The sequence below is a fragment of the Cheilinus undulatus genome, linkage group 5 (genome assembly GCF_018320785.1).
Source record: "Cheilinus undulatus linkage group 5, ASM1832078v1, whole genome shotgun sequence".
NCBI lineage: Eukaryota > Metazoa > Chordata > Actinopteri > Labriformes > Labridae > Cheilinus > Cheilinus undulatus.
In genome coordinates, this window is record NC_054869.1 from 41,505,031 (window position 1) to 41,527,041 (window position 22,011).

Genomic DNA, 22,011 nt, shown 5'->3' on the forward strand with positions numbered 1-22,011 from the left:
CGCGAGAATGTGATAGTCTGCGTTATTTCAGATATTCAACGAAAAGCCCTCGAGTGGGTCTGTTTCCTTTCAACCTTCTCAAACATTTTCAGACAAAAATAGCACCATTTCTAAACCAAACTCTTCAAGCTGTAAGCTTTAAGGTCCTCTTTGTACACCATGACATTTAGGGACTACAATTACCAAAAGGACGGTGGCCTATGACGTAGAAATTGCGCGCCAGTCATTTCAGTCTTTGAAGAGATCTTTATTAGCTTCATGGTTGCTACGGAATACTAAGGTATGTGATTATTTACAATAATGTAAACTTTCTCTTGTCTTTTCAAATTGGATAACCTGTTAGTAGAGTGTTAATATCGATTTGTTTAATGGAAACATCCACTGTTGGCAACATTAGCTCGTTAGCAAACGATTTTCCTAGCTACTTAAACGGTGGTAATGGCTAGCACACTTGCCCTATACATCTCCTATCATTTTTCTGAAGTATCTGTTATTCTGTCCTCTTAAAGAGTGAACATTTGGGGTCTTTTGAACAGGCTAACAGGCTGATATGATAACTCTCCATTCGAAATTTATTTAGAGGAGCTGACAGATGTGTCCTCTCCTATTATTCTCGTGAAAATATTCCTTCACGGATCAGTTGAAAATGGATGAATGAATTATAAATAGAAATGGTTGCCTAGCCGTCACAGCATTGACTTTCTTGGATTAAAATGCCGTGGGTTTTGACCGCACTCAACCGTATAGTTTATACCCTTTTTAGGCTCTAACATTGGGTTAATCCTCTGCTGTTGCCCCACAACACTAAATCCTGGCTGTCATGATATAAAGGACTGGATTACAAGCATACACAGTAATGTTAACAAGCTAAGGCAAGGCAGCTTTATCTATTAAGCAACATTCATTCATAATGCAGTTCAAAGTGCTTTATGGAGTTAAAAACAAAGCATTAGCATGATGAACACTGCACATAACATTAGGAACTGTAAAAGAGATGTCACTGAACAAGAGTAAGACAGTAAAACATAAATTATATATTATAATTACATAAAGAAAGAACATAGCAAACACAAAGTATTTAACAACATTTTAAAATTGGTATTTATTTGCTGTGATCTGCTGACAATGGAGTCTTACCTTTGTGACTATCACGGATTAACTGCCTGGTTTGGGCAAATGAAAATGTGTTTTTTGTGGCAATCCATGCAAGAGTATGTTCCTCAAGATAACGGCTCACACTTTGCTATACAGATGAGGATAGATTATTAGCCCCCCTATGGCTTTTTTTAAGTATTTCCCAAGTGCTGTTAAACAGCTAAAATTTTCATGGGGGTGGTGGTAATTTTGTCCTCATCTTTACCTTTGTGTTGGACACAGCTCTAAGCTGCCCTCAAAACCCCCTTTAACCAACGTGCATCTCAACGTTTTACCAATTGTGACTGAGATTATTTATAACCAATTTTTCGAATTTCCCTGAATTGCCTTTCTTTGCTTAAAAAAATTTAAATACTCTTGCAGATGAAACATTTCAAATTAGGGCTGCCTGCATTATTTTATTAGCTGAAATGAATTAAGATCCATGATTGGTGCATTGATCTTTTTATTCACATTAATGGCATTCTTCATTGTCCCTTTTACCACACTTGGGTTAAACCACTTTCTCTACCTGCTACAGTGATGTAAAGCAAGTCCATAAATGCTCCTTAATGCCTCCTTTCAATTAAAAAATAAACCTCACAGACAGCTCAGTGGACAAGTTAAAAGTCATCTGCACCTTTTTACTGGTTCCTTATTTTCTTTTTGATCCATAAAAGGGTCATTGTCTGTAGTTACATTCATTTCATGATCTAAAATCTAGCTGAAATTCATAATTTCTTTCAAAATAAAAGCAAGCAGAGTCAATTGCTTTTTGGGGAATGTAGTCCAAAATCCAAAATGAAACCAAAACCGTTTTGAATGCAGAATAGTGGGATTTAATCATGCAACAAAAGGAAGATTAATTGCAAGTAACTATAGAAATTTTGAGACTAACTGTGATTTTAAAAAATTTCCATCATTTGAATAGCCCTATTTAAGATTGATGCCACACTCAATTTGAAAATATGACTAATTAATGCCTGTTGGGTGTGGTATGAAATGTTTTGTAACATACGTTTAAAACTTTTAATCAGCACAGACATTCTCAGCAGTATTGTTACACTGTGTCTGAAGACCACTGGCATGGCCAAGTACACTCTGAATTCCTTCTGTAACAATCAGATCCTCATGATGCTGGCAGCAAAGGGAGAATAAACTGTTCTTGTCGCAGGATGTATTGGTATTGATGGACCTCAGCCTCCAGTCAGAGGGGACAGCCTCTAAAAGCCTGTGTCCGGGGTTGAGAGGGGTCTGCTGCAATTTCACCTGCAAGCTTCAGCGTCCTGGAGTATTACAGGTCATGGAGAGATGGTAGATTGCAGCCAGTCATCCTCTCTGCAGAGCAAATGATATGCTGCAGCCTGCTTCTGTCCTTTGTCGTGGCTGCAGTGTACCACACTATGAGGATGAAATGAGGATAGACTCGATGATGCGGTGTAGAAATGCATCATCATCGTCTTTGGCAGGTTGAAGTACATCCTCTGCTGGGTGTTTTTTGATGAGGAGTTGATGTTCAGCTCCCACTTGAGGTCCTTGGTGATGAGGGCCCACAGGAAGGGGAAAGAGTCTGTAGTAAAAACTGGTGAATCACATTGATCTACATTACAATTACTTTTTCCTTACTTTCTCCTCCCCAAAACTGGACTTGGGTTGAATTTAAAAAGGATGTAAGGATGATATTCCAGTGGAAGAGCAATGCAACCATTTAGCATTAGCATTGCTGTCAGGAATCCATTGCACAAAAATAGCAAAATACACTGAAGTTAATCAGATCATTTCAATATGTCTTAATATGCTGGGTTGTGAAATATTTTTTTACTGTGTGCAAAGAAAAGTGATGTAAGCATTAGGATGTTTGGAAATGCCTTTCTCTTTTTAACAGCACTTGGTAAATACTTTAAAAAATGCCCTTTTTTAGGGGTGTAATAATTTCGTCCTCATCTGTTGGTACAACACCACACTTTACTGTTTTTCTTCTAAATTTCTCGTTAGATTCTGCTGGTTTTTCAAAGGGAAATTTTTAATATTAACTTCCATTTTTTTTCTTTAGTAATAACCATGGTGATGAAGTCAGGCGTTGAAGATGATGATGCCGGGTGGGGGCTGGGCATCCCGGAAAAAATGAAGAACAATGCCAACTGGGTGGATATTACACATGAATTCAAGGGTGCATGTAAAGGTAGGGACTCTGCTTGTGCCCGTGTGTGACTGTGCGTGTGAGTCATTGCTGTATCATAAGGGAGTCTGACGTGTTTCCTCTTCTTCTCATCTCATATTGATGCAGAATTGAACCTTGGAGAGCTGCTTCATGACAAACTGTGAGTATGTCAGAATGCTTTTTGCAGACTCATGCTTTAAATATCAGTTTCTCTGTCCTGTATTCCCATTTTTAATCAAACATACTGATAATCTGCAGCAGCTATTACATCAGTCCACAAATATCTGAATAGACCAATATCCTCAAATCTTTACAAAAGCACACAGTCATAACATACACTGACATTCTGCTATGATGGCAGGTTTGGACTGTTTGAGGCCATGTCCGCCATCGAGATGATGGATCCCAAGATGGACGCAGGAATGATCGGAAACCAGGTCAACAGGAAAGTGCTCAACTTTGAACAAGCTATCAAGGTACAGTATTGCTGAACTCTGAATGCTGTTCAGTGAGAGAAGTAAATCGTCAGGATTTTAATAAAACATATGTTCTGTATTGTCTAGTTGAATTTGTTTGATAAAGTAAAAATTAAATGAAATCACCTAGTACTTAATATTTGTCTTACTTCCTTGTGTTAAATTTAGGAGGGCGCCATCAAGGTGAAGGATCTAAGTCTTCCTGAACTTATCGGTATTATAGACACCTGTTTCTGCTGTTTGGTGAGTTTTACTCTTTTATAATAGAGGCTTTGTTGATTTTTTTGCATACGAAGTTTCAATCAGTGAGCATTTTATCGAAAAGTAAAGAGCACATTTTAAACCACTTCCTTCCTTATGTAGGCTACCTAAAAACTTTATTTTGACATTTTAAAATCAAAAGCATTGAATAACATAATACTCTATCCAAGATAGCTTTTTAATTATAATGACATGTGTACAGCTATCCTCTTTTACCTGAGCTGAAAACAGAAAAAACAAAACTTACAATATCTTCATGTAAATGTTATTGTGTCTTAAGCGTGTCTGTTTGGCTCTATTCTTAGATAACATGGCTGGAGGGCCACTCTCTGGCACAGACCGTGTTCACCTGTCTGTACGTCCACAACCCTGACCTGATTGAGGAGCCTGCTCTCAAAGCATTCGCCCTGGGCATCCTGAAGGTGTGTGACATCGCCCGAGAGAAAGTCAACAAGGCTGCTGTGTTTGAAGAGGTAAGAGGCTCCCTAATATCTTTCAGTGCGTGTGCATCTGTAAGACTACTTTTTTAAACTACTTTGGACTTAAAAGCCTTTTTTCATAGCGTGATTCCACAGAAGCTCTGACAGAGCTCCACTGTCATTACACATTTGGATGTTCATATTAGTTCAACATCAGTGTGATACACAGGTGCATCATGTATCATGGAAGAGTTCAAATTTCTTCTGTGATTTAATTCCAGAAGTAAAACTTAAATTTCACAAAAATCCACTTTATCAAAAATGTTAGAATATCACCGAACATCAGTCTGAAAAAAGATTTCTAATAAAAAATGCCAAATTTCTTCAAATTTGTGCTCATTTGTGCACTTAGTCCTTTGTTGGAGCTCCTTTTACACAAATTACTGCATTTATGCAACATGGCATGGAGCCAATCAGTCCGTGGCACTGCTGGGGTGTTATGAGGCCCAGGTTGCTCTGATAGCAACAGTTCATATGTATTGTTGAGTCTGGTTTCTCTCATCTTCCACTTGATGTTTTCCTAGAGATTCTCTATGGGGTCAGTCAGGCCAGTTGTCTGGCCAATCAAACACAGAAATACCATGGTCAGCACACCAGTTTCTGATAGTTTTGGCTTCACTGTGGGCAGGTGCCAAGTCCTGCTGGTAAAGGAAATCAGTATCTCCTAAAGCCTGTCACAGATGGGTGCATGAAGTGCTCTAAAATCTCCGGGTACACAACTGACAGTGTTGACTCTGGACTTGATACAGCTCAGTGGACCAACACCAGCAGATGACGTGGCACCCCAAACCATCACTGACTGGAAACTGAAAACACCAGACCTCAAGAACTTCTGATTCTGTGCCTCTTAGATCTTCCTCCAGACTCTAGACCTTGATTTCCAAATTATATCAAAGTTTTGTTTCGTCTGAAAATATGACCATGGACCACTGGGTAACGGTTCAGTTCCTTTTCTTCTTAGCCCAGGTGAGAAACTTCATATATCTGTGGTTCAGGACTGGTTTTACAATTAGAACACAACACTTGTAGTCCATCTCCTGGACTCGTCTGTGTTTGGTGGCTCTTGATCCATGGACTCCAGCCTCAGTTCACTCCTTATCAAACTCACCTAAGTCCTTAAATCTGCTTTGTTTGACGACCCTCTGAAGGCTGAGCTCATCCCTGTTGCTTGTGCACCACCTTTTCTTTCCATACTTTTGTCTTCCAGTCAACTTTCCAAGAAGATGCTTTATTACAGCCTTCTGGACAATAGTCAAGTCAGCAGTCTTCCCCATGATTGCGGTTGTGTGGACTGAACTGGAGTTAGAGAATGGAGGCTCAGGAAACCTTTGCAAATTGGACTTTTCCTCAATATTCTAATATTTTGGGATGGTAGATTTTTGATATTTGTGAGCTATAGACCATAATCATCAAGGTTAAAACAAAAAAGTCTTGAAATATTTGACTTCTTGTGAGATGATCTAGAATTTCTAAAAGTTAAACCTTATAGGTAAAATTGCAGGGAAAAAATGAACTTTTGCATGATATTCTATTTTTTTTTAGATGGACCTGTAGGTGTCATTTTATATTGTGCTATGGTGTAGTGGAAGAGTGAGAGGGCACAGAGGTGGGATCCTCTTGTCCCTCGATCACATCTCCATGTCTGTCTTCTTCTGCTTGTCTTTTGGGCTGGGAGACAGGGCCATAAACTCACTTTTCAAGACTTGATTTTATGTGATTTCACTTTTTGATTGTATTTTAATCATGTATTATTCTTACTGTTATTAATCGGCTCAAATCACTTATCTAATACCATACTATATTGTTTGTTGTTTTTTTTAGTAATGTTTTATTTAATTTTAGTAATATTTCCTTTTGTCCTTTTGATCATTCTTCTCAATCAGCCATTTAGGTTTTATTTTCATATTTTATGTTTTTCAAATTATTAATTTACTTGGTTTTTTCTGTAGGAGGACTTCCAGGCCATGACTTATGGATTCAAAATGGCCAATAATGTCACAGACCTGCGTGTGACAGGTACAAGGACTATACATTTTGATTGTTTAAGTCCTCAACTTCAGTGCAGAATAGCTGAAATTCTCTCTTGACATTTTCTCTTCCTACCAGGTATGCTGAAGGACGTGGAGGATGAGTTACAGAGGAAAGTTAAGGTATATTTTCTTGGCCCTAGCCTTTAACATTCATCATATTTTTATTCCTGAAATAAATCCTTACGAGAGTATTACATGGTAAACAGTTCCTCTTCTACCTCTTCAGAGCACCCGCAGTCGACAGGGTGAGCAGAGAAACCCTGAGGTAGAGCTGGAGGTAAGCTGGGCCATTCCTTAGTCAGTAAAGTAAGGATTTAGAACATCTGAAAGCCAAACATCAGATGTTTCTAATAAGATCAAAATTAGATTGCCACAAAGCTTAAACATAGAACCCCATATTACATCAACATCAAACAAACCTTGAACCCTCCTTCACATTCTTTGCCTGCTAAATTTGCTTCCCCTCTACTGTCTTTCCTCAGTTTGGGACTCATTTAACCTCAGGAGACTCTTCTGAGGAATTCCCAGCTGTTATAACAGGCAGTTATGATAATAATGAAGAAGAATTAATCCCAAAAATGGACTTGGTCTAAACGTTCAAAAATGCAGCCTTGGTGGTTGCTTGGAGCTTCAATCTCTAGGTGTATAAATAACTTTTCACATGCACACGTGAGCCTGTTTAATCTCCCGTTGCTTTCTTTTTCCAGCATCAGCAGTGTTTGGCACTTTTTAATAGAATCAAGTTTACTCGCCTGTTGCTGACTGCACTGATCACCTTTACCAAGAAAGAGGTAATATAAGTACGAGAACAAGCAATAAGACGATGTCCATACTAATCAGTTTAAAATGTTCTTCTGCATGCTACAGAGAAGTAAAGAAAGTATCTGGATACTTTTTTCCATACTTGTGTTTAGATAAGCATCTTTTGTGTATGTTCTTGTCTACGTTTGTATCTGTTTTTAGACCAGCTCGGTAGGAGAGGCCCAGAAACTTGTGGCTCAGGCTGCTGACCTTCTATCAGCCATTCATTCCAGCATTCAGCACGGCATCCAGTCACAGAATGACACCACTAAAGGAGGTAATGTCAGCACCTACGTGCCACATGAGCATGTTCATTTTGCACACTTGTGTGGACCACTATGACACAAAGACTATCAAATATGGATGAAGCTGTAGATACTCTGTATGCTCTCCTGTGGTAGTACAAACCAGTGTTGAGCAAATAATTAAGTTTCAACTTCACTTATGGTGGTTATAGCTTTCTATAATCATGAAAAAAAGATAATCAAAATCAAACAAATAGTGTGCCCACATTCACCTGTTAAATGTACTTATTTAGTCATGTGTAGTTAATGCAGAGAATCATCATGAGCGATAACGTGGGCATAGATCACTTTGAAACTAGTGAATGAGCCTTCACACTTCATGAGGTATACAGATGAGGAAGAAAATATTAGCCCCCCATGAAAACTTCCTTTTTTTAAGTATTTCCCAAGTGCTGTTAACCCTTTACCTACTGAGGCTTAAAATGGTGATTTGGACATATTTTGTTCTATGGCTGTAAAATAGTCAGGAATTGCCCTAAGACTGAGAGCTTTGGTCCCTTTTCCCAGGAGTACTTGAACTTGACTTTTCAACATCTGGTTAATGATTATTGCACATTATATGGAATTGTCAGCAGTTTAAAAGAAGATAAACAAGAAAAACGGATTTGTTTTTCATGGCTTTTATGAGAAGAAATGTTGTTATTGCTCATGAAGTTTTGATTGGACATTTTAAATGTGAAACTATACACGTTTAGAACAATCACCAGTCATTTTTTGAGTCTAGGACTCTGGGTGTGCAAAAGAGAACTGTATATGCCTTTCATATACCTCAGTTCAGAAGATGCATCCTCCAAATCCCTGTCCTCCTCTATGAACAGTAGCGGCCGTTTTACCGTTCTTGATGGTCTTCCCGACATTATAAATGTGTGTAATAAAACATAGACACGCAATGCCACTATCTAACGCTATTTTTTGAAAACAAAACACCACTCTTGCTCGCTCTCCTTTTACTCTCTTTCTTCACTCTCCTTTCTCACTTGTCTTCTGCCAAAGCTGCCGTTTTTGCGGTGCTGTTCGACATTACCATAATATATATGCCACACATCATATATTGCCGGAAAGCACAGATTCTCAGCTCTCTGTCAGCGTTGGAATCTTTTAGACTGAGCAAACTTTCGAGGAGTTACAGTCTTGAGAATCCGTGTAGCTGTCTCTCCAAACTTCTGGTGTATTGTTATGAATGCCCACGTTATATGGTTGCAAGTATCGTAACGAACAATATATGTGCGCATGCCCACAATTCTCAGCTTTCCAACACCGTTGGAATTGGACAAACTTTGACAGAGTTATGGTAATAAAACTCCAGACATATGAAACATATCCCCGGTGCTGGCTCCATAGGTAAAGGGTTAAACAGAGCAAGGCATTTTAACACCACTTTTCCAAACACCCTAGTTTTAGTTTGGATTACATTATTTCGCTTTGCACACAGAAACAAATTTATTTCACAAAAACTGCCAGGGTCTAAATCATTTGCTCCCCTCATGCAAATAGTCAGTTGTGTCTCCTTGTTGCTGGATAACAGCCTGCAGTTGTTTGTTGTAGTTTTCAACAAGTCTCAGTCAGATTTTCTGTGGAATCCCAGCCCATTCATTTTTTGCTGAGTCTCTCAAACTCCTGCAGATTTGATGGTCCTCTGGCATGGACCATGGTCTTCAGTTCACCCCACAGATTTTCAATGGGGTTCAGGTCAGCTCCAAGTAGAGCCCAGGAGGCACCTCTCAGGGACCTGGACCCTCTTTCACCTTATTTTAAACCCACAGTTTTAAATCTTGCTGTAAAAGTTGACAGTGATTTTAAATTGGATAAATAAATAAATTCAGTTGTTAAATCCAGTTTTTATCACCTGAGGCTTTTATCCAAGATTAAATTGGTTTATCTTTTAACAACTTTGAGCAAGTAATTCATGCTTTTATTTCTACACTCCATCTCTCTCCATGGGAGCAAATGAGAGCATGTAACTACAGGAAGGAGGTTTCACCACCCACCAGATGTAAATGCTGTAAAATCAGTTAGTAAATGTGTTTAATAATGGGGATTTCAATGTCAGTTAAAATGATCATGATTTTTGCCATAATGTTGCAGCCCTAGTAGTCACTGGGAGTGAAAAGAGCAGTGGTTCTTACTGATTTGTAGATCAGCAATGACGGACTATTTTTAGAACCCTTTTGCCGGCTCATACAGATGCAGAAGATACATTTTTATATGTGTTCAGAGACTTTTCACTCACCAGTGCTGTTTAAATTATACAAATTAAAAATAAAATAAAAAAACAACAACTTATATATCTAAATTTCACAGATACACTCAATATGTTGCTGATTTGTATGTTTTACAATGTTACAATGTTACAATGTCATTTAGCAGACGCTTTTCTCCAAAGCGACGTACATTTGAGAGCAAGAACAACACAAGCAATGATCTAGACAAGAAGAAACAACATCAGTAAGTGCCATCAAGTGCTTCAGGTCCAATTGGACGCAAATGCTGCTGTGTAGAGTTTAAGGCAGAGTACCTAAAATATACGTTGTTTATGTAGTTGTTTTTTTTTTGTTGTTTTTTTTTTTGTTTTTTTGTTTTTTTGTTTTTTTTGTTTTTATGTTTTGTTTTTTTTTTTGTTATTAGACAGCAACAATGAATCAAGGAAAATGTGGGATCACTAATCGCCATTCATTAGACTTCACAACAACTAATTACCAAGTACCAAGTGCTGGATCATTCCCAAAGAGCTGGGCAAAGAAATCCCAGAAGTAGAGCAGGACAGTGCGAGCTAACTATAGTTGGGAAACTCATTCAACCACTGGGGGCAGCAGTGGAGAATAGTCTGGCTGAGACTCAATCTACTACTGGGGACAACAGTAGAGAATTGCCTAGCTAAGTGCAAAGTGTTCTCTGAAGAGCTGGGTCTTTAGCCTTCTCTTGAAAGTAGACAGGGAGTCTGTAGATCGAATGGAGTTGGGTAATTCATTCCACCATTTAGGGACAACAGAGGAGAAGAGTCGAGCTAGTGACTTAGGAGCATGATGTGCTGGAAGTACCAGGCGCCTTTCGCTGGCTGAGCGTAGTGGGCGAGAAGGGGTGTAGACCTGGATGAGGGACTCCAGGTAAACAGGAGCAGTTTTAGTTACTGCTTTGTAAGCAATGATTAGAGTTTTGAATTTAATGCGAGCTGCAACTGGAAGCCAGTGTAGAGAGATTAAAAGAGGCGTGACATGAGCTCTCTTGGGTTGGTTGAAGACCAGACGTGCTGCTGCGTTCTGGATCAACTGCAGAGGTATAACTGTGCATGCAGGTAGGCCTGCCAGTAATGAGTTACAGTAGTCAATACGTGATATTATAAGAGCCTGTACCAGGAGTTGTGTAGCATGCTCTGTCAAGTAGGGTCTGATCCTCTTGATGTTGTAGAGGGCGAAACGGCAGGATCGAGCAATCGAGGCCACATGGAGCTTGAAGGTTAGCTGGTCATCAATCATGACACCCAGATTCCGGGCTGACTTAGTGGGCAAGAGATTATTTGATCCAAGCTGGATATTGATCTGCGGTTCCATAGTGGGACTGGCTGGGATGATAATGAGCTCCGTTTTGGGCAGGTTGAGCTGAAGGTGACGTTCCCTCATCCATTTAGAAATATCAGCAAGGCAGGATGAGATCCGAGCTGAGACAGTTGTGTCATCTGGTGGAAAGGACAGGAATAGCTGTGTGTCGTCTGCATAGCAGTGATAAGAAAAGCCATGGGAGCAGATGATTGCACCAAGTGAGGTGGTGTATATTGAGAAAAGTAGGGGACCAAGCACAGACCCTTGAGGCACCCCTGTTGATAAGCCATGCAGTTTAGACACTCCTCCCTTCCATGATACTCTAAAAGATCTCCCTGTGAGGTAGGACTTAAACCACTGTAGGGCAGATCCTGAGATACCAAGTGAAGAGAGTGTGGAGAGGAGGATTTGGTGGTTTACTGTGTCAAAGGCAGCAGACAGATCCAGCAGTAAGAGAACTGAGGACTGACCAGCTGCTCTGGCCAAGCGAAGTGATTCCGTTACCGACAAAAGTGCAGTTTCAGTAGAGTGGCCCCGCCTAAAGCCAGACTGATTCTGATCAAGTAGATCATTGTTCTGCAAGTGTTCTGAGAGCTGGTTGAAGACTGTGCGCTCCAGTATTTTCGATAGGAATGGGAGAAGTGAGACCGGCCTGTAATTTTCAACCAGGGCTGGGTTGAGAGTGGGTTTTTTGAGCAGTGGTGTAACCGCGCTTGCTTGAAAGCAGCTGGGAAAACACCTGTGGACAGAGGAGTTAATAATACAACTCACAGCAGGGCTGATTGTGGGCTCAATCGCCTGCAAGAGATGTGATGGTATCGGATCGAGGGGACAGGTTGTGGGCTTAGAGTCAAGCAGAAGCCTGGTGACCTCGCTCTCACTTAGTGGAGAGAATGAGCTAAGTGATGCATCACTAGCTGGTGGCAGAAAACTGAGTTGGACAGGCTCAGAGAATTGGTTGCTGATGGTAGAAACCTTGTCAGTGAAGTAGGAGGCGAACATGTCTGGAGTCAACATACTGGAGGGTTGTGGGTTTGAAGGAGAGAGGAGCGAGTTAAAAGCAGAGAAGAGTTTGCGTGCATCAGTGGCAGCACAGATCTTTGATTGATAGAATGCCTTCTTAGCAGATTTTAGAGCAGAGGTAAAACAGGACAGTTTTTGCTGATAGGCACTCAAGTCAGTGGTTTGTTTGGATTTACGCCATTTTCTCTCTGCCGCTCTGAGCCCTGCCCTTTGGGTTCTGATGACCTCAGTGAGCCAGGGACAAGGTGGAGTATTTCGAATAGGCTTAGACACCAGAGGGCAGAGTTTGTCCAGAGAGGAGGTCAGTGAGGAGCAGAATGTGTCTGTGGCCTCGTTAACAGTGAGTGTGAAGGACTCGTTACATGAGGCTAGTGCAGCTGAGACCTCGTCAGACAGCTGTGTTGGGTCAAGTGACTGAAGGTTTCTGCGGTATGATCTTAATTGAGTAGTAGATTGCTGAAGTTCAGGTAAGCCAAGTGAGAACTGAATGAAGTAGTGGTCAGAGAGGTGAAGTGGTGTTACACTCAAATTAGCCGTGGAGCAATTGCGAGTTAGAATCAAATCCAGTGTATTACCAGCCTTGTGTGTAGGAGGCGTTTGAACCAGTTTCAAGTCAAAGGAGGACAGTAGTGAAATAAAATCAGTAGCCTGGGCTCTATCCAAGTGGATGTTCATGTCACCCATGACAACCAATGGTGTGCCATCATCAGGGATGTCTGAGAGTAACATGTCCAGTTCCACAATAAAGTTGTCCAGGTGACCCCCAGGTGGGCGGTATACCACAACCATGTAAGCCTTTATTGGGGCAGTGACCTGTACTGCATGATATTCAAATGAGGTGTTATTGTCCAAGGGTTTGAACTGGCTGAAGTTCCAGCTATGAGAAAGAATAATGCCTGTGCCACCTCCTCGGCCAGAAGAGCGAGGTGTATGAGAGAACACTGCATCAACTGATAGAGCAGTTGGTGTTACAGTGTTCTCAGGACGGACCCAAGTTTCTGTCAGGGCTAGGACCTGAATGTTAGACAGTTTAGTGAGGGAATTGATGAATTCTGCTTTGTTAACTGCAGACTGGCAGTTCCAGAGGCCAACTGTGATAAAAGGTTGTGGAAAAGAGGCATGTGGAAAAGAGGTTTTAGATTGTGTGGAGAGGATTGCTTAAATTTTTTTCCCTGTAATATCAAAACAGACATTGATCTTGTTGGAATTATACTTGTACTATATAAAATTAAAAATTCCGGTATCATGGTATTTTTTGTACACGGAACTAAAGCAGAAGTCGTGTTCAAAATAAGTCCACATTCATCCTGCGCCATCCTCCTACACTGAGCTGAGGTTGCTCCTAAGGTAATGAATTTTTTATACTAACACTGTCACCTAAATTTGTTTTGTTTTTCTCTGTACACTGCAGACCATCCCATCATGATGGGCTTTGAACCCCTTGTAAATCAGAGACTGCTGCCTCCAACCTTTCCACGATATGCAAAAATCATTAAGAGGGAGGACATGGTGGCCTACTTTGGAAAACTGATAGAACGAATTAAGACAGTCTGTGATGTGATCAACACCACCAACCTGCACGGCATTTTGGTAAGCTAGACATTTTAAGACTTTTACTCTGAAACATCTCATCTTTTTACATCTGTATAAATTTAGTTCAACAATATGAATACTGTCTATTTTGTTCCCAGGACTTCTTCTGTGAGTTCAGCGAGCAGTCTCCATGTGTACTCTCTAGATCTCTGCTTCAGGTGAGTCAACATCTGCTATAATATTTTGGAGTCACCACCTTTCTACAATGAATGCAGAGTTCCCTGTTTAAAGTTTCTACTGGCATAAAAACAACTAATGAGAGGTAAAAAGATATTTTTCCCCTGAACACAGACGACGTTCCTAATAGATAATAAGAAGGTGTTTGGGACCCACCTAATGCAGGACATGATTAAAGATGCTCTGAGATACTTCGTCAGCCCACCTGTTCTCTCCTACAAGTAAGTCCATCATTTGTTTAGATATAACCCTCAAAATGTCGTTTAACATATTTAAGTCAGTCAAAGAATAAATTTAAGTCAACAGAAACATCCCAATGGAAAATAAAAATCTGCTTCCCACTCTGCTACCTTGTGTTACTTAGCTAAGCTTCTCCCAACACCAAAAATGCACATCAATCAGGGAACACAGGGGTTCTTAAAAGTGTTAAATTTGATATTCTTATATAAAGGTCTTAAAAGTTTTGTGGCCTACTTGAAAAGTCTAATGTTTTGTTTATAAAGGTCTTAATTTTTTACCTGCCCTGCATAGAACTGAATAACTACCACAGCAGCATAGATAACTGAATACAAAAAGACTGTGTCTTTTAAAGTCAGGCTCTCTGGTGTGCAGTTTTTCCAGTGACATGGACAGTAGGGCTGTACTTTGTTGAAAAACAGGTCTGATTGACACACCTGGATTCAGTAAAAAACAGGTGAGGCCAAATAGTGTAGGTCTACACACACACACATCACATCACAGAGCCTGTTTGTTTTTTCCTGCAGCATCTTTTACTTTTGGTCACAATATCCTGCAAAGATTTTGCTACCAATATCATAAAATTGATTCTTTAGGTTAATTACATCATCCTTTAGTCTACTGAATCAATTAAGTAAATTAATTTGACAGATTTAGCCAAAAATCAGTTCTTTTTGTACTTTTTTATGGTACATAGGCAATCTGACCTAATCACAGCTCCTGATTATTCTGCTGAGATCATGTGTATCATTGCCAAAGCTTTGGGAGAACTCTTCACTTAAGAAATAAATGAAAAGCATCTACAGTTTTTTTAAATGTTTTTTAATGAAAAAACAAGTTATGTAATACCATTTTAACCCTTTAAAGCCTATTGTATCATATTTGAAACATACTTTTATGAGACCTCTATCTAATCAACAGAATCAATAAATTACTTAAAAAGCTTTTGAATACAATCAGATAAATGATAAAATTTCCTTCCAGTGGATTATCAGTGGACAAAATTGCCTGGTGTATCAAATGTGAAACAAGAAAAAGGTGAAATTTTATGGCATTTTTTCTTTTTTTGGGGGGGGGGGGTTGGTAGAAGGTAATAAAAACATTTCATTTCCAAAAAAATGGGAATTTTCTGGCTAACATTTGAGCTATCAGGCTTTAAGGGGTTAAACAATAATATTCTGCAGTTGCTATCTTCTTTCTGCATATAAAGCCTCAAATTACACACATTGAAACAGTTTTTTTGTGAGCAGCTTTCCACCTTTGTGGTATCAGATATTTCTAACTTGAGCTTTAAGATTTTTTCAAGCCAGCTTACCCAAGAAAGCCTGACTATGTTGAGCTCACTTCATGGTTTAACCCACGGATGTTTTATTTTGCAAAAACAAGGGGGCAGGCACTCACAGACAGATCATTCAGATCCTTTATAATTATTGATGTGCAATGACCAAAATCCATTATTTTAACCAGAAATTCTCATGAGACGTTGTTGACTATAGCTTAAATTAGGGCTGATGTGGAGCTATTTTTGGCTGTGTGAGCAGGAGTTGTAAACAGTTTTTAATGAGCTTATTGTGTAACTAGATGGGTTGACTTATCTGAACGTTTTCTTTGTCAGGTGTTGTCTGTTCAACAACCATCAGGCCAAGGACTACATAGACTCTTTTGTTACGCACTGCTCCAGGGTATGTTTCTAGTGTTAGATGTAACACTGAAAGTAACCAGCTAATCTAACAAAATCCTTGACCATACATAAGTGGTGGAGCTGTCATTTATGTTTTGTGTTTTCTCCCTGCAGCCATTCTGCAGTTTGATCCAGATCCATGGACACAACCGAGCTCGGCAGAGAGACAAGTTGGGTCACATTCTTGAAGAGTTTGCCACGCTGCAGGATGAGGTCAACCTGAGTTTTTAAAATCACATTGTGTTTTATTCAAATTTTATGAGTGCTCTTACTGTCATCTAACTCTAAATCCAACCACTTAATTCTTTCTTTGTGTTCTGCAGGCAGAGAAGGTGGATGCAGCTCTTCACAGTTTGCTGATGAAACTTGAGCCTCAGCGGCAGCACCTGGCCTGCCTTGGCACGTGGATCCTCTACCACAACCTGAGGATCATGATCCAGTACCTGCTTAGTGGCTTTGAACTAGAGCTGTACAGCATGCATGAGTACTATTACATCTACTGGTGAGAGCATTAATGTGTCAAAGGCACTAATGCACAGTGAAGCCACAGAATAAAATCCCTTTAAATCCCTCTGTTAATCTATCAATGTGCTTGTTTTTGATTTTCCCTGCAGGTACCTATCAGAGTTCCTTTACGCCTGGCTGATGTCGACTCTGAGCCGGGCAGACTCGTCTCAGATGGCAGAGGAGAGGATTATGGAGGAGCAGCTGAAAGGACGAAGCAGTAAAAAGACTAAGAAGAAGAAAAAAGGTATGAACAGTTGTAGTGTCTTCAATTTAGGTGGGAAATGTACACACCACAGCTCCATTCATACATCCATTCGTGAAAGTATCTGGAGAAATTTGGGCCAACCTGCCCTGAAATCTTCCTAATTTTCTCTTTCATACATGCCTCTGATTTTCCAGGTGGCACAGGTGGTTTGGGGGGGGGGGGGGTCCTGTGGACTCTGGACATGTTATAAAAGTAATGCTGTGGAAGTCAGTGTTTGACTTTGTGATCTTTACCACATATATTCAAATTCAAAGTTAAACAATATAATGCCTTACCTTTAAATTAATATGACATATACTGTGCCTATAAAAAATACTCTTCCCCTTTGATGTTTTAGTCTTGTTTTATTTAATAAATCAATTATAGTCAATGTAATTTGGCTTTTGGCATAGTCTTGCATGAAAACAAATCTTCTCCCAAGTCATAGCTCTCTTGCATACTGAGTAAGATTGTCCTCCAGGATTTTCCTGTATTTTCCACATTCATTTTACCCTCTACCTTTAAAAGCCTTTCAGGGCTAGCTGCCAAGAAGCATCCCCACAGCATGATGCTGCCACCAACGTGTTTCACAGTGGGGATGGTGCATTTTGTGGTTATGTGCAGTGTTCACTGTCTGCCAAGCATAACGTCTTGTCTGATGGCCAAAAAGCACCATTTTGGTCTCATCAGACCAAAGAACTTTCTTCCACTTAACCAAGGAGTCTCCCACTTGCCTTTTGGTGAACTCTAGCATAGATTTAATAACAGTTTTCTTCAACAGTGGCTTTCTCTTTCCCAATCTCCCATCAAGCTTTGACTGGTGAAGAACCCGGGCAACAGTTATTGTATGCAGAGTCTCTCCCATCTCAGCTGTTAAAGCTTGTGAACTCCTTCAGCGTAGTCATAGCTGTCGCTCACTAGTCTTCTTCTTGTACGGTCACTCAGGTATTTGGGGACAGCCTGATGTAGGCAGATTCACATGTGCCGTTTTCCATCCATTTCCTGATGATGGATTTAACTGCACTCTGGGGATGTTCAGTGCCTTGGAATTTCTTTTTTGTACCCAACCCCTGACTTAGGCTATTCTTTTCAATAAGCTTTTCTCTAAGTTGCTTGGAATGTTCTTTTGTCTTTATGGTGTAATGGTAGCCAGGAAAACTGATTAAGCAGTGACTGGACCTTCCAGACACAGGTGTCTTTATACTACAACCACTTTAGACAAATTCACTACACTCAGATGATCTCCATTTTAATTGTGAGACTACTAGCACAAACATCTGTTAATTTAGATCACTTACTTTAAAGGGGTTGAATATTTATGCAACCCTTTATTTCACCTTACATATTTTTATTTAATTAATATCACTTGTTGAAAACTGTTTTCATTTTAACATTAAAGAGATTTTTTTGGTCAAAAAGCCAAATTATGTTGTCGATGATTGATTTATAAAACCAATAAAAGTAAAACATCCAAGGGTGTGAATCTGTTTTATAGGCACTGTAACTGTATATATTCACAGAATAAAATAGTGAGCAGTAAAGAACATAGTGGTGAGCAGGAAAGAGTATGAAACAGCTTTATTACATGCATGAAGATCTCACTGGTTTTACATGGTTGCAGGACATGCTTTAAATTGAAATGGTCTCAGTTATTTTGATTATTGATTGTATTGGAAAGAACTAGAGAGGCACACTATTATTGACAAGATAACTATATCAGGAGATATTAGATTCAAAAGTTCATTATCAGTATCAGGAGATATGATTTCTACCAATATTTTAAACCGTTGACAACACCACGAGCTGCACAAAGCTGCATGTCATTAAACGTTGAGATGTAATCGTCATTTCCTAATGCTATGTTTTGGTTTTCTCTGCAGTCCGTCCTCTTAGCAAGGAAATAACGATGAGTCAAGCATACCAGAACATGTGTGCTGGCATGTACAAGGTAGGATATCAGTGCTAATGCACCTTTAACCCCTCTGCACACTGCTATAGCATTCATCCTCTATTTCTCCATCTTCAGACAATGGTAGCCTTGGATATGGATGGGAAGGTGCGTAAGCCTCAGTTTGAGCTGGACAGTGAGCAGGTTCGCTATGAGCATCGCTTTGCGCCTTTTAACAGTGTGGTCACTCCTCCACCTGTGCACTACATCCAGTTCAAGGTACTTTAACAGGCTTTCAATCTGTTTGATTACTCCTAAGCTTTGTTTATTTCATATTCCTGTGGCCACAGTTGATCCTATCAAGATTTTTTTTTGTCTGATTTATCCTTTATGACTGTGTTGTCATTGCTCTTTGCAGGAAATGTCTGATCTAAAGAAGTACAATCCTCCACCGGGCTCTGCTGACCTCTACCTGGCTGCCAGCAAACACTTCCAGCAGGCCAAGCTCATCTTAGAAAATGTGCCCAGCCCAGACCCTGAGGTCAGGAGATTACGTTTTTTGTTTTTTTTTTCAAATTAATACCTTTGAGTTGATCATCAACAAGTTTACCTGCTATGATTACAGATATCAAGTGAACATTTTAGAAGACTTTTTTTTGTTTTAATCTTGAGGAAAACTGCTACAATGCATGAAAATATAAAATCCACTATCTCAAAATATTAGAATTTTGCAGAAAAGTCTGCTTTGCCAAGGTTTCCTGAGCCTTAATTCTTTCACTCTGGTTTGGTACACACAATTGCAATCATGAGGAAGACTGCTGACCCGACTATTATCCAGAGGACAATCATTGACACCCTCCACAAGGAGGGTAAGCCACAGAAAGGGCAGGCTGTTCCAAGAGGCTGTATCAAAGCATATGAAGTTGACTGGAAGGGAAAAGTGACAGGGATGAGCTCTGCCTTCAGAGGATTTTCAAACAAAGCAGGTTCAAAACCCGTGCATAAATGAGCAAAATTTCCCAGATGGTCAACATTTCTTTATAAGAAATCATTTTTGGAATGATGTTATGTGATATTCTAATACTTTGATAAGGTGGATGTTTTTGTGAGCTGTCAGCTGTAATCATCAAAATTAAATCAAAAAAAGTCTTGAAATATTTTAAGCAACCAAAAATGGTTCATTTCGTGAGGTTTTTATGTTTTTCATGATTCGGTATATCTTCCATGAAACATTCAAAAATCATTCAAAAGCACAGCAGCCTCAGCCTTATATTACATTTTTGTGCTTTATTTATCTCTGAATTGTATGTTTTATTTGTGCTAAAGTGTTTTTTATCCAGTGAATAACTGCCCTATGACTAATTTCAGGTGAACCGTATACTGAAGGTGGCTAAGCCCAACATTGTAGTGACGAAGCTGCTGGCAGGAGGACACAAAAAGGACACAAAGGTTACCCTAAAAACAAACATTTTCTACATTATCATAATTTTTGTTTTTATGCAAATGAGGAATTTTGATTTTTACATGTAAATAGCCACATGAAGGACAATAATGCATTGATTGGTTAATCCTAATGTTGTAAGAGCTTTTCAATGTTGTACATTGTTGGAGTAAAACATCTATTTCTGTCTCCAAAGGTGCTCCCAGAGTTTGACTTCTCAGCTCACAAATACTTCCCCATTGTCAAGATCATCTAATTCTGCTCTCTGAGTCACCTCGAAGATCGGCAGTGGCATACCTTCACCTGAAAAAGTGTGCAAATGCCCCTAACCCACTCGAAGTCTGGACTCCGAGTTTACTCAATGCACCAAACTGTAACATCGAAACAGGAGTGTCCAGTACACCCTGTGGTTTATCAGTCGAAGACGAGAAACCATACGAGATGGTAGCAAAGGACCTGAATGAGTGACAGTATTCACCATCTGTTTGTTATTGTCTCTGCCTGTGTGAAAGTCAAACATTTTGCAGTGCTTTTGTACAATGAACTGGCCTATGGGAACTTTTATATGCTGCCTTCAAAATATGAACATCCTGAGAAGTCTTTAAAAGTACAGATGTAATGGAAATAGGTGCATATCATTCAATCAAATGAGATCTTTCTATGTATTTATGTGCTTATCTGAATAAAAAGTTGAGTGGACTTTCTATAGTATCTTATGTCTCCTAAAGGATAAGTTTCTCTGTATTAGACGGCAGCAGTGCAGAGAACAGCTGGATGTCTGAAGGGACTATAATGCTGTTGATCAATTTGTGATATTCATGAATAACACAAAACCAAAAAACACAGACTAGGTTAATACACACGTGGACACATTTGTTTGTACCCTTCAATTATGAAAGAAAACCCCACAATGGCCACTGGTGGGACAAAACTGATGGTACCCCTAGAAAAGATAGAAAATAATTTGACCATAGGGACATGGTAATTCGAATGAAACACAAGATACTTGTGCCCTATAAAGAGGATCAGCGCTCAGTGAAGAAATCCTTAATCCATTACTATCTGCCTCCACAAGTCAACCATGCAGACCCAGATGTGTTACTAAGATGTGTCCTGTTACTAGCATTGCAGGTGTCTTCAAACTTCTAATCAATCAGTCTGCCTAATTAGAGTGAAAAGTAGTCACTATGATGTTTGGTATCATGGTGTGTACCACACTGAACATATACCGCAGAAAGCTAAGGAGATAGTTGTCCTAGGAGAAAATTCTAGACAAGCAAGGTAAAGGCTAAGACCTTGTCCAAGAGTTGTGCATATTATTCAGAAGTTTAGGGTCCACAGGACTGTAGCCAACCTCCCTGGATGTGGCTGCAAGAGGAAAATTGATGGCAAGTTGAAAAGATGGATAATACGAATGGTAACCAAAAGAACCAAGAACAACTTCCAAAGAGTTAAGAGGTGAACTTCAAAGTCAAGGTACATCAGTGTCTGAATGCACCACCCGTCACTGTTTGAGCCAAAGTGGACTCAATGGAAGACCGAGGAAGACTCCACTATTAAAAGCAAATCATAAAAAAACAAAAAACAAAACAGGACTGGACTTTCCCAAAAATGCATATTGACAAGCTATAAAACTTCTGGGAGAACATCCTTTGGACAGATGAGGCAAAACTTAAGCTTTTTTGCAAGTCACCTCAGCTCTGCATCCATAGAACACGATAATGGCAGGATAAAGACCCAGACATCAGCTAAAAACACCCAAGAATGGGCAAGAACATAACATTGGCTATTCTGAAATGGCCTTCTATGAACCCTGATCTAAATTCTGTAGAACATCAGTGGAAGAAGCTGAAACATGCAGTCTGGAGAAGGCACAAGTTCCAGAAAGGCAACCATCAATGCAGAGCCACTGATCTGGACAGAGGCTAGATGGGAACCTCCCCCAAGTGCAAAACACATGAAAGCCCACTTCGAGCTTGCAAAAAAACACACTTGAAGGAATCTCAGATTGTGACCATCAGGCTCTTTGTCATCTCT

The 22,011-nt window shown here is 39.7% G+C and overlaps 1 protein-coding gene across 1 annotated transcript; it reads left to right on the forward strand.

Annotated features, from left to right (window-relative positions):
* Positions 1-161: 161 nt before the first annotated feature.
* On the forward strand, positions 162-20,673 carry naa35 (N-alpha-acetyltransferase 35, NatC auxiliary subunit). Its single transcript, XM_041787202.1, has 23 exons — positions 162-280; positions 3,188-3,316; positions 3,422-3,455; positions 3,657-3,771; positions 3,940-4,014; positions 4,338-4,505; positions 6,461-6,527; positions 6,618-6,661; positions 6,768-6,818; positions 7,249-7,332; positions 7,505-7,619; positions 13,618-13,796; positions 13,898-13,957; positions 14,091-14,197; positions 15,829-15,895; positions 16,009-16,107; positions 16,218-16,396; positions 16,509-16,645; positions 18,526-18,593; positions 18,672-18,812; positions 18,952-19,074; positions 19,902-19,982; positions 20,171-20,673. Exons 2-23 carry the CDS (start codon positions 3,196-3,198, stop codon positions 20,228-20,230), a joined length of 2,175 nt encoding a protein of 724 aa, XP_041643136.1. The 5' UTR covers positions 162-280; positions 3,188-3,195; the 3' UTR covers positions 20,231-20,673.
* Positions 20,674-22,011: the final 1,338 nt, after the last annotated feature.

Bases quoted from the DNA above. Each gene is read 5' to 3' on its own strand.
- naa35 (XM_041787202.1), top strand. From the start codon at position 3,196: ATGGTGATGAAGTCAGGCGTTGAAGATGATGATGCCGGGTGGGGGCTG. The intron at 3,456-3,656 runs GTGAGTATGTCA...CTATGATGGCAG, and splicing joins GAGCTGCTTCATGACAAACT to GTTTGGACTGTTTGAGGCCA. The intron at 6,662-6,767 runs GTATATTTTCTT...CTACCTCTTCAG, and splicing joins AGTTACAGAGGAAAGTTAAG to AGCACCCGCAGTCGACAGGG.